This window comes from Erythranthe guttata, chromosome 5 (assembly GCF_056151865.1).
Source record: "Erythranthe guttata isolate IM_541 chromosome 5, IM_541, whole genome shotgun sequence".
Classification (NCBI taxonomy): domain Eukaryota; kingdom Viridiplantae; phylum Streptophyta; class Magnoliopsida; order Lamiales; family Phrymaceae; genus Erythranthe; species Erythranthe guttata.
The window spans coordinates 7662501-7675403 of NC_142537.1; the positions used below are offsets into that span (position 1 = coordinate 7662501).

The 12903-nt window shown below is 36.8% G+C and overlaps 1 protein-coding gene across 1 annotated transcript in view; it reads left to right on the forward strand.

The window, feature by feature from the left end:
- LOC105950280 (pleckstrin homology (PH) domain-containing protein) overlaps window positions 1-12903 on the forward strand; it is a 42338-nt gene that overhangs the window by 14065 nt on the left and 15370 nt on the right. The window contains exons 22-40 of the mRNA XM_088818756.1: window positions 1-57; window positions 136-210; window positions 293-781; window positions 961-1305; window positions 1393-1524; window positions 2532-2645; window positions 2722-2906; window positions 3025-3133; window positions 5359-5502; window positions 5744-6034; window positions 6922-7572; window positions 7672-7863; window positions 8859-8959; window positions 9561-9850; window positions 9956-10040; window positions 10120-10461; window positions 10685-11041; window positions 11137-11626; window positions 12444-12607. The exon at window positions 1-57 is cut by the window's left edge and continues 99 nt beyond it. Coding sequence (XP_088674882.1) covers window positions 1-57; window positions 136-210; window positions 293-781; window positions 961-1305; window positions 1393-1524; window positions 2532-2645; window positions 2722-2906; window positions 3025-3133; window positions 5359-5502; window positions 5744-6034; window positions 6922-7572; window positions 7672-7863; window positions 8859-8959; window positions 9561-9850; window positions 9956-10040; window positions 10120-10461; window positions 10685-11041; window positions 11137-11626; window positions 12444-12607 — 4613 coding nt within the window. The remainder of the gene's footprint in view (window positions 58-135; window positions 211-292; window positions 782-960; window positions 1306-1392; window positions 1525-2531; window positions 2646-2721; window positions 2907-3024; window positions 3134-5358; window positions 5503-5743; window positions 6035-6921; window positions 7573-7671; window positions 7864-8858; window positions 8960-9560; window positions 9851-9955; window positions 10041-10119; window positions 10462-10684; window positions 11042-11136; window positions 11627-12443; window positions 12608-12903) is intronic.

The following is a 12903-nucleotide window of genomic DNA, read 5'->3' on the forward strand; positions in this document are numbered from 1 at the left end:
TTGTTTTTGACTGGTGTACTGGATGAGTTGAAGATAAGTTTCAGTTACAGTAACCTGGTAAGTAATCTTTTCAGACCTACTGTTATGTGGAGTATATAACTGCTAAACCATTGAACATGCACATACTTCTTTTAGCATGATCAGAGTTTTATGAAGATGCTTCTTGCGGAAGAAAAACGTTTGCTTGAGTTTCGAGCAATTGGTGGACAGGTTAGAAATAGTCAAATATACAGTATGTAGCATTTTAAGTGTTGAAGCATTCTTGTTAATCATTTGAATCATTCTGATGCAGGTTGAACTGTCAATTCGATCGGATGATATTTTCATTGGCACAGTCCTTAGAGCTTTGGAGATAGAAGATTTGGTTTGCTGCAAGGTGAAATCTCAGACACGTTACATAGCAAGATCATTCATCAGGAATTCAGATGCACCTTCAATATTACACAGTTCTGATAGTCTAACTCAAGCCAGTAATAACCTTACCCAATATGAAGGAGATGATGAGTTTTATGAGGTGTCTGAGAATCTTAATGAGTCAGTTGGTGGCCCCGAGTCACTAGGTGATGAAATGGAGTATATGAGTTCTCAAATTACCACCGATTCAGGTAGCTTGGAGTTGAAGGCCCCAAGTTTTTTGCGTGTTGCTGGTATACTGCCTTCTGACGTTACTCCTCTGGAATCTGGTCAGATAGGAGTTACTGATGCATTGGACAGTTTTGTGAAAGCTCAAATAATTATTTTCGACCAGAACTCACCACTTTATTCCAATGTTGATAAACATGTAAGTTGGTATCAACTGTACTCAATTATACTATGGATTAGTCAATTGGCCCTTTTAATTTGTGTCATAATTTTGCTAGGTCAACTATTCCTTTTGTAAAATATACATAACGATTACACGCTAATACATTTGACATTAAAGCTCGACACATATATTGATATGTCACTTTTTTATTTCAGGTCGCAGTCACACTCTCTACCTTATCCTTTTACTGTCGTAGGCCTACTATACTAGCCATTATGGAATTTGTAAATGCTATCAACATCCAGGAGGAAAACTCTGAACCTTCTAGTGATACTTCTTCAATTGTTGCATCGCATGGTACATCGAAGGAAATCATGAACGACGGTCCGCCCTCAGCTCCAGTGGAAGAGCCTATAGTAAAATCTTTGCTTGGAAAAGGGAAATCCAGAGTGATTTTTCATTTGCTGTTGAATATGGCTCGCGCTGAGATATTTTTGATGAAGGAAAATGACTCTAAACTTGCTACGTTGGCACAAGATAATTTTGTTACGGATATTAAGGTGCACAAGCCATCCATTTTATTTTCTGAGGGAAAAATTATCATATCATCCTTGGATTGATCTGAAATTATTTTCTCCATGTGACAGGTCTTCCCGTCATCTTTTAGTGTAAAAGCCTCCCTTGGGAACCTTAGAATAAGTGATGACAGTCTTCATAGCAGTCATATGTATTTCTGGGCCTGTGATATGAGGAATCCTGGTGGGAATTCATTTGTGGAGGTGTCTACTTCTACTTAATCTTGAATTTGGTAGCTATATATTTACAGTTTTACTCTTTTAGTTTCTCCAGCTTAATCGACTCTCTAGAGTCACTGATTAGCAACCATATAATAGAAATGGGTTTCAACTTTTACGTGTTTTGTGTTACTTGTGGTTGCAGTTGTTTCTCTCTTGCTCAGTCTATCTGCATCTTGTCCTGTCTTTGCTAACATGTCTTTGCTTACAGTACATTATGGGTTTGAGTTTAGTAATACCGCATATACATTTTCAACGAAAAACAGTCCGTCCCTCATAATATCACCGTTTTCAACAAAATAAATTCTTATTGGTTGTATTTGTCCCAAATTGCAAATTTGTAAGACTATTGCAATGCTTATATGTGGAACGGGCATTCTCTCTCCTTGAGCAAGCTTTTGGGAATGAGTTATACCCATTGCCCATTTAACATGGTATCTATCATAGTGGGTTTGTAGGTGATGGTGAGTTTGTAAATTCTGGGCCCATTGCATGACACGCTATGCGTGGGGCGGGTGTTATTTGTTGTATTTGTCCCACGTCGCAATTGAGAATCTTCCAATGTTTATACGTGGAATGGTCCCCCTCGCCACTTGAGCTAGTTTTTAGAGATGAGTTCTACCCAAATCCATTAATACATTTCATGTTTTGAAATGATCCGGGGCATGAACAAAATGGTCCGGTTCATAATTTATAAAATGGTTGATGTTTTTTGATACTTAACTTGCAAGGCATGCATACATAATTCATATTTCAAAATTACATTCTCTCTCTCTCTCTCTCTCTATATATATATATATATATATATATACACATACATACATACAGTTCTACATATGTACACATACACACACATACATATCTATGAACATATCTATTTTAAACCTCTGAATTTGCATATTTATTCTGTTACTTTTGTCTTGACTTTAGAGTGTTGAGGTATTTCCTTCTGTATCTGATTTAGTTGCAATTTTTTTGTGTTGAATGTGCAGTTGGTATTTTGTTCATTCAATGCTGATGATGAAGACTATAAAGGATACGAGTACAGCCTCGTTGGCCAACTATCTGAAGTTCGAGTTGTCTATTTGAATCGCTTTCTTCAAGAGGTCATTTAAATTTTTTTCGTTGTCATCCTTTTGATTGTGAACTTGTATTCACTGTTACAAATTAAAATAATTTCAGGTTGTCGGCTACTTTATGGGTCTTGTTCCTAGTAATTCCAAAGATGTTATCCAAATAAGAGATCAGATGACAAACTCGGGGAAGTGGCTTACAAGAAGTGAAATTGAAGGATCGCCCGCATTTCAGTTGGATCTTTCACTTAAGAAGCCAATCATATTAATGCCTCAGAGAACAAATAGCTTGGAGTGAGTTTAAAATTTTCCTTTAATGCATAATGATTTCTGCTCAGATGATTACCTACTGTCAAACAATTTAAGGGATCACAGAGTTGTGATGTGTATAAAATCTTGCCTTTGGTTGCAGTTACTTGAAACTTGATGTTGTTCAAATTACTGTTCGGAACACCTTTAGATGGGCTGGTGGGAGCAAAAGTGAAATCAAGGCAGTGCATGTGGACATTTTGGAAATTCTTGTAAGATTCTTTCCACCTTCATGCTTGTTACTTACTGGTGAGAGTACAATAGATGAATTGAATGTGGTTGGATCCCCAAAATTTATGTTTCTTTACTGATTCTCTTTTGTTTGGAAGTTTAGTTCATCATTTCTTCTTATGGATTATTCTCGTTTCTTTGCATCCATGGAATATTGTTGTATTATTTATAGCTATTTCTATATTTCCCTGCGTATTTATTCCGATTTTGAGCAAAGCATGATAAGGAATGCATAGACCAATCGTTGAGGTTGATACACACATACATATAAATGCAGTATGCTCTTCTGTTCCTTTCATAGCCATCATATGTCATTGTCATAGTTAGCAAAGCAGTATCATTGATATTTGCAAAATGTAGTGCATGAGTTCTAGCCCTTCTATCCCAGTATGTGAAAAATAACAATAGTGTCCAACTATTTTAGCTTGTCTAACAAGAAAAAGTAGTACAGTCAAGTCGAGCTAGGAGAAATGCCATTTCCATACTTTTCCCGGACATTTGTTTTTGCTACTCCGAGTCTTTAGATCTAAAAAAATTGAAACTTTGCTCTGAGAAACGCATTTGTTATCATGTCCGCAAACAAGAGCTCTGAGCTATGATGAACCAAATTTGTTTTCCTCATTCTTCCCTTCTTCCCTGGTAGTATGATGATACTTAATATTAATGTGCTTGGTCCTGACATGTTGGATAGTATTCAAAGTAATATCTATGGCAGACGTGTTGTCTATCCTTTCACGTCCTTCGAACTTTTCCCTTGACTTGTCACAAGCTTGGTTTGCTATTTTCCAATTCATGAATTCTGACGCAAAGGAGTGAATTGGTCATAGAACATTTAAACTTTTGGCACCCTTGTTTATGGTGTTGATGAGTTAAATTGGTAGCTTGGTTTTTTTTCCTAAAGGAATTTGGATCAATGACATCCCCCACTAAATCCCGCAAGTAAAAGGTTTTTAGATATGCTCTCTTTTTCGTTGCCCAAATGGGGTAGTGTTATCGATTAAAAACAGCTTTTGCTGGAGTCAGAAAACTTTTGACGCCATTAAACTATTTTTAGGTTTGAAGTTGATTGTATGATTCAAAAGAGAAAAAGTCCAGCTGTTTCTGTTTCTTTTTAAGTTCATATTTATAACACTCATTAAATTCATTCTTTTTGTTCTATTTGTTTTCAAGGCATCAAGATAAGAAAACGGAAGTCTTTATATATATATATATATATATATATATATATATATATATATATATATATATATATATATATATATATATATATATATATATACACACATATGATTGGGATTAATAGCACAAAAGAACATTGTACATTTATAAGCATTGCTCCAGTATCCCTCTTATGTTGACCATTATGCATTGTCATAGTTTACAAAATAAAATTATTCGTATCTCACAATATTTTTGTGTATCTATCTTGGTTCATCTACTCCAGTCCGTCTAACAAATAGAAACAATCATTCAACTACTCCAGTTGATTTTATCAAAGAAATGTCAGAAAAAATAAGATGAGACAGAGAATAATTATATGAGCCCACTCCTGCAGAGATGAGAAAAGACTACTACTAGCAACATAACAATTCTTCGAAACATAGACAAAAAAACTCCTAACCTATGATAGACACTACTAAACAGACGCAGATTCCTACCTTGATATAGACTCCTAAATGTCTTCTAACACACTCAAGTTGGAATAGCTCGTCACACAGAAAAAGAGTGCAAAATAAAATATTCTCTTAACACTTTTTCTTAAGCTGGATTATAGCTGTGTGAGGCTAGCAGCAGACACGGTAGTTGTGTGACAGGCGGTAGCGTATTCACAGGAGCAATGGCGAGCGACGGGTGGTGCACGCAACGACGAAAGGCAGCCGCAGTCTGCAAAGGTTGGGTGAATAGATGACTTGAGGTAGTACCTCTGGTCGAGCAGCGATAGGAGTACTCGTAGCGATGCTGTGTGCTCGCTGACGAGGGAACGTGACTAAACAGACCTGACTAAACAGACACAAATTCGTAACCTAATATAGACTCCTGAATATCTTCTAACAAGAAATATAGACATGTCTAGCTAAGAGTAACATGATTTTTCACAGATTTTCTCTACTCTGTAATTATTTGTTGGATAAATTTCATTATAAAATCTGCATGCCTTCTTCAGGTTGAAGATATCAACTAAAGTGTATCTGCATGCCATTTTCAGGTCGATGATATCAACTTAAATGTAGGTTCAGGATCAGAACTGGGTGAAAGCATAATTCAAGACGTCAAGGGTGTTTCCTTTGTCATTCAGAGATCACTTCGTGACTTGTTGCATCAAATACCAAGTATAGAAGTTTCTATTAAGGTATTGTACTCCAAACATAAAATCTGATAACTTCGAGATTGTGTTTGTTGAGCTTCTTCTTATATATTCTCTTTCACTCTCAAGATCCACGTTTTGCAAGAGTGACGGTGTTCATATAATTGCCTTAATCTTTCTGATATGTGGCTTTTGATAAGAGCTTCTCCTATTGAATTTTAATAGATACTTGCATTTTCATATCTGTTTGTTGCATTTATGACTTGCATTTTTCTTTAAATTTCAGATTGAAGAACTGAAAGCAGTTTTAACCAATAAAGAGTATGAAATAATCATGGAATGTGCACAATCTAATATTTCAGAGACCCCAAATTTTGTGCCTCCACTGAAAGATGAATCTCTGTCCCCTTCGATTGATATGGCCAGACCAACTGATATTCAAGGTTTAGTTTCTGCTACATCAGAAACTCAGGCAACGGAAAAATGGGTTGTGACTAAGATTTCTGTCCACATTGATATGATTGAACTGTGTCTTCACTATGGCATTACAAGGGATGCATCTCTTGCCACTCTACAGGTAGTAAACCGACTGCCCTGAAGATTCTTATTTTATGTAGTCATGACAACTGAGTAGTTATATGGTGTAACTATGAACACGAGTCACATTCTTGAAACACGTCCATAAATCTGTTTGTGCTATAATTATGCATGCAACTGGATCCTGTATTTTGCAGTGAGGATGACTATAATCATCAGTAGGGAATACTTAGTCGTCTATTTTGTGTTATAAAGTTCTCATGGATCGTAGCCAAAGAAACCAGGAAAGAGAAAGAAGTTGGGGACTTGTTCACCGGGCCTTTTGAGTTCCCCGTCAGTGATCTGCTTTTGTTATGCTTTGCTTTGTAGGTGTATGAATTGGCAATTCCAGTCTGAAGTAGTGGTTGCAACACAGATAACGTCTTAGGTGATATATAGTGATCTGATAATTTTAAATAGAACTGAGATGTCATTTGCTAATGTAAATTGCTGATCATGAACTTCAGGAGGCCTTGCACTGTTTTTGTCTTGGTGCTATCAAGATATATTGAAATACAAACAGCAGCCATAGAGAACCATTGTCGCGTGTGTCTTGTGTTGGTTGGTAATTGTGTTAAAATAATACCAACTACAACACGTGTTCCTAGATCTTTATTGTTATTGAAGTTGGCCAGACGTGTTATACTACCACAGAGTTGAAAGATAGTTTTACGTTTTCTTTTGAATCCGATAATAGTAGCGAAAATGTACTCACCCTTCATTAGTTTTGAGATGCATTTTTATTGTTTTTTCGGGTTCTACCTTAAGATAGAATATTACTTGATCCTTGCTTCATTTGTACTACTTGTGTTTGGTCTAGTTTACTTACCTTGTATTTACTGTTTTTATTTTTTCGGTTCTGTAGTGTAATTGGTATTTATGTTTCAGGTGAGTGGAGTCTGGCTCTCGTACAAATCTAACACAGTCGGGGAGGGTTTTCTTTCTGCTACACTGAAGGATTTGATTGTTGTTGATGATCGTGAAGGTACAGAAAAGGAGCTCAGGTTGGCTATTGGGAAGCCTGATATGGATGGGTACAATCTTTCAGAATCTGTCCCTCAAAATATGGATTATAATAGTGTTGAGAGAAATCCTTTGTTGGACAGTGCGGGAAAGTACACCCCCGCAATTCTAATTCTTGATGCCCAATTCTATGAAAATTCAACGTTTATCTCTTTGTGCATTCAGAGGCCGCAATTGCTTGTCGCACTTGATTTTTTGCTTGCAATTGCTGAGTTTTTTGTCCCAACAGTTCGTGGTGAAGGGTTAAATGATGAGAATGCCGACTCTTCACATTTTCTGGATGCGTACATACTTGACCAACCCATTTTCTATCAACCCTCAGCCGAATTCTCAATTTCGCCTCAAAAACCTTTGGTTGCTGATGATGAACAGTTTGACATCTTTATATATGACGGAAGAGGTGGAACTTTGTATCTTAAAGACAGACAGGGAGTAAATATCTCACGTCCAAGTACCGATGCTTTAGTTTATGTCGGGAATGGAAAGAAACTGCAATTCAGAAATGTGACAATCAGTGTAATTCCTCCGATATCTTATCGAACTCTTCCTTTTCGTCTGAATATCTAAAATAACAGTTCAACTGCATCTGATATTTCTCGTCTATCATTGTTACAGAGTGGACCGTACTTGGATTCATGCATTTTACTTGGAGCAAACAGTAGCTATTCAGCAAATGAGAACGATAATGTCTTTTTAGAGGGAGAAAGTGGAGGCTCTTCTGATCACTCTTCAGGAAGAAATACTAGTAGTGTGGCATCTGAAACTGCTGTTTCTAGCAGATCCAAAGAATTGATATTTGAATTGCAGGTAGGGCACCTTGATTAAGATTCATTAAGTTTGACGTTTGCTGAGAGTTCTTGGTTGGGTCATGTTTTAGTTTTATTCTTCTGTCTGAGTTTCCCATAAGTACGTAAGGGGACTGAGAGCACTCATTCAACTCGTATTCAAGGAGTAGTTATTCACAGAGGCAACTTTTTTTTTTGGGCAAAAAAGAAATATACTTATCTTGATAGGGCATGATCTGTGGAGTCGGTATTGAATAATATTATGTTTAGAAATCTGAGAAAAAAGAACTGTGGTGTTCCAACTGTTCAAAGTCGAACTAGACTAGCATTATAAGTTTTAGAAAATAACTAAGAGTAGGGAAATCTCAGAGTAGGATATTGGTGGAAAGTAGATGAGCAGGATTTCCAACTAGCATAACTGAAACTTGTGACGTCACTGATTCATGCAAAAATTATGAAGACAATAAGCTTTGAAGGTCATATCAAATTGGAGTTTAGTTCCTATAGGTTTGACCAGAAAATGTAAAATAGGAGAATGGATAGATCTTGCTAAAGCGAGATAAAGAATAAATTTATTCACAATTTCTAAGGACTGGTTATTCACTGCTTTTATTTGTTATGTCCAACTATGTTGTTGCTTCCTTATTTCTTTATATGATTTCATATTTTATTTCAAATTGATGGTTTATAGTGATATATATTCGAATAAATTTATATGAAATTATATGAAAAACGATTGTGGTTTATTTAAGTAGAAACAAAGGGGTATCAACTGATGCCACATAAATTTAATGGTTTGTCAATTTTCTTTTGAGACATTGAACCATCTTGGAACGTATAGGCCTCTATACACTAAATAATCTGTCACATTCTGCAATAGTTCTATTTGATGAACTTAAGGATGACAACGAATCACAGGAAAATGAAATTGCATGTTTACAGATTTATGTGGGAAAATCATGCATATCTCTCTGATGTTTTTTACTTATATCTTTGTTGCTCAAATGTTATTCACAGGCTATCGGTCCTGAGCTCACCTTCTACAATAAATCAAGAAATGCAGGACAAGTCATCCTCTCCAACAAACTTCTGCATGCCCAGATGGATGCATTCTGCAGGTGAACTTCCCACCTGTGTTTTGCCTAAATTTACGGGGTTTGAAGTTGCATATTCTGCATTGAACTTGTATATTTCTTGTGATAACACACCCCCTGAACTATGGTAATTGGCATTCTGCAATAAAATGGTGGACGATTTGGACTCCACCCATTTTCATTGAGATTTCTGTTGACGAATTGGTGCATTTCTTCATAATAAACTATCTTCTATTGTATTTCCCCTCAATTGGCTTGATTAATCCTCCCTGTTTTGACGGAAACCAATGTGATGACTTAAAAATATTGTTGCCTCTGCTCTGGAGATGGTGTAAAGACCCATGCTTGTCTATGGATTGGGCGCAAGGTCCATTGTGTGAATTGTCTGTGATTAAACCTATATGCATACAGTAGCTCCAGTCCTTTTTCATGAATGACTAGCATTATATGTATATGTACTATATATAATTATAGTATTTCGTGCTCTCGTCGCAATGGTATTACGTATGATTCTGCACTGTGTATGTACTCTGATCTAAAGCATCATTTTTCTCATATAACTATAAATATATTGCAATTATTGAACAGCGTTAGTAAATGAAATGGTATTTGATGTTTTCTGCAGGCTTGTTTTAAATGGAAATACTGTTGAAATGAGTGCAGACGTTCTTGGTTTGACCATGGAGAGCAACGGAATCAAAATTTTGGAGCCTTTTGATGCATCTATAAAATTCTTTAATGCTTCTGGAAAGACAAGCATGCAGTTCACTGTCTCAGATATATTCATGAATTTTTCGTTCAGCATATTGAGACTATTTTTGGCCGTTGAGGAAGATATTTTATCATTTTTAAGGACATCATCAAAAAAATCAACTATTTTATGCTCTGAGTTTGACAGAATCGGAACCATTAAAAGTAATTTGGCGGAATTACTGATTCTCTGCATCATTTCAAATTTAATATATGTTTGTGTGCTTGTGTAGTATTTAAAGCAATAACAGATCCTATCTATACCTACAGATCCCGTCAGTGCCCAAGTGTATGCATTTTGGAGACCTCGTGCACCAACAGGTTTTGCCGTACTCGGTGACTATCTGACTCCAATGTTAGTAAAACTTTAATTCTCCATTTTTGTCCTTAAACATGGCAAGTAGTCTAAAAAATTTATATTCCTTCTCTCACAGAGATAAACCACCGACAAAAGGTGTAATTGCTGTTAATACCAGCTTAATACGAGTTAAGAGACCAACATCATTCACTCTGGTGTGGCCCCGTTCCTCTTCGGATGATGTGCTTGGGGCTGAAGGTGTAGGTACTAATGAGTTGACTGGAGATAAAGGTATCTCTGAGAGAGACAGTATGTGCTCGATTTGGTTTCCTGAAGCCCCGAAAGGTTATGTGGCTTTGGGTTGTGTGGCTTCTCCAGGAATGACACAGCCTCCAGTTTCCTCAGTGTTTTGCATCTTGGCATCCTTAGTTTCTCCATGTGGCCTGAGAGATTGCATCAGTATTCAGTCAAGCTCTCAGTATGCAAATTTTTTTTAGTTGTTTATATGCGTCCTTCATTATCAGACTTCTTAAGACGAGTATAAATTCATAACTGAATGTGCTTACCTTTAACTCACCTTTTATTCTGTTGTTTGTTCTCCTTTGGAAGTTGTCTGAAGCTGATGTCTACCAGTGTTTTTGCGAGTGTTTGAGAATGGTTGTTCATAATTTTTGTTTGCTGAATTGAATTTTTATCTATAGATGCCCTAATCTGGCATTCTGGCGGGTGGACAATGCTGTTGGAACATTCCTTCCTGCTGATCCTTCAACTCTGAGTTTGGCTCAAAAAGCATATGAGTTGCGGCAGTTGTACGGGTTTTGCGAAATATCTCCTGATAAACTGAAGGGTTCAGAGAACCAAGCTTCTGCTACTGTTGGCGACGAAACTATCCAGTCGGGGAGGTCGTCAATTGTCAATTCCAGACGGAGGTTTGAAGCTGTAGCTACCTTTCGGTTAGTGTGGTGGAATCAAGGTTCTGGATCAAGAAAGAGGTTATCTATCTGGCGTCCTGTAGTCCCTGAAGGAATTGTGTATTTCGGTGATATTGCGGTACAAGGGTAAGAAGCTCATCGTACTATTGGTTGTTTTAAATATCACTGTTGTGTATCACAGTCATAAACCAGCTATACTTATATTTTGCCTTGGTTTTCAGTTACGAACCTCCGAATACTTGCATTGTTCTTCAAGACTCAGAAGAATATGATCTGTATAAAGCCCCTTTGGATTTTCAACTTGTTGGACATATAAAAAAACAGAGAAAAACAGATAGCATATCTTTCTGGATGCCTCAGGCTCCACCAGGTTTTGTTACATTAGGATGTGTTGCTTGCAAAGGTGCGCCCAAACAATCTGATTTCATCTCCTTAAGATGCATTCGTACTGATATGGTCTCAATGGATCAATTCTTCGATGAAAGTATATGGGACACATCTGACATCAAGTTCACAAGAGAACCGTTTAGCATATGGACGGTTGGCAATGAATTGGGAACCTTCCTTGTCTGGAATGATTTCAAAAGACCCCCTAAAAGATTTGCTTTGAAGCTCATTGGTCCAGACATATCAAGTGATTCAGATGACACTGTAATTGACGCAGAAATAAGTGCCTTCTCTGCTGCTCTTTTTGATGACTATGGTGGCTTGGTAATTCTTTTGTCTTCTTTAGTAACTGAATTATTATGAGAAGTCCTTTTGTTTTGTTTTCCCATTTTTTTTTTCAATTACTATAAGTCAATCTAAGCATGCTGCTTTCACATAATTTGTAGGATGTGTGGTTCATTGTTACATATTTGTACTGATTTTTGTGTGTGCTCAGAATGTAAACGAGAGCTGGCAATGCAATTACAATGCAATTATCTGGCAAGGAGGAGATGAACTCTATAAATATTTATTTCAAGGAGATGAAACAATTTGAACTAGATGAATTCAATTTTATTAGGATGCATGGCTGATCTCTGCATCATTTCACATGTTAATCTTTTGCATATAGCTTACCTCCATGTTACTAGATGTGTTGAATGGTTTATTGAGAGTTCATGATATTTATCCCAAGTTTCGAGGTAATCCAGTGTGGAGAAATGTGGTTCGGAATTTCCCGTAAGACAACACACACACACACACACACACACACACACACACACACACACACACACACACACACACACACACACACACACACACGTATATATAAGAATCAATACTCTTAATTTTCTGAATATGCTTGTTGCGCCAAATATTGAATCCAGCTGCCTTCGGCTGTGTACTGTTCAATGATTCTTTCTCCCGGATTCAATCTGGAGTGGAAAAGTGAACATTATGTAGCTGATGTATTTATTTTTTGTTTCTTCCTATAGTGTTTGTCATCCTTGTGTACGTTCTTACGTGCTCTCTTAACTGCTTGTGTAAGAGTATATTTCTTTTACAGGGCATATTTATCTAACTACCATTTTCCTCTCTGCAGATAGTCCCACTGTGTAATGTATCTTTGAGTGGCATAGGGTTCAGCTTACGTGGAAGACCTGATTTCTTGAATTCCAATGTGACCTTTTCCATATCTGCAAGGTCGTACAATGATAAGTATGATTCATGGGAGCCTCTAATTGAACCAGTTGAAGGATCATTGAGGTAATGTGTTTTGCAGTTAAATCCTTCTAATTCCTTTCTTACTAGGTGACTGAATTAAGAATGGAATTATAGTCATCATACCAAAGAATAAAAGTTCATCCACGGCTTCTGTATTATATAGTGGATATCAGATGTTTTGCTTTTCTTCTTATGCCAAGTTATTATTATCTGTGGTTATGGACCTATTTCTCTAGATGGTGGAGACACCTTCCTCATGCTGGTGATCTGTACTTTCTGGTTGTTCGTTCCACAGTCACTCTTGCATACATTTAATTGGGGCTCCACACGTATACATG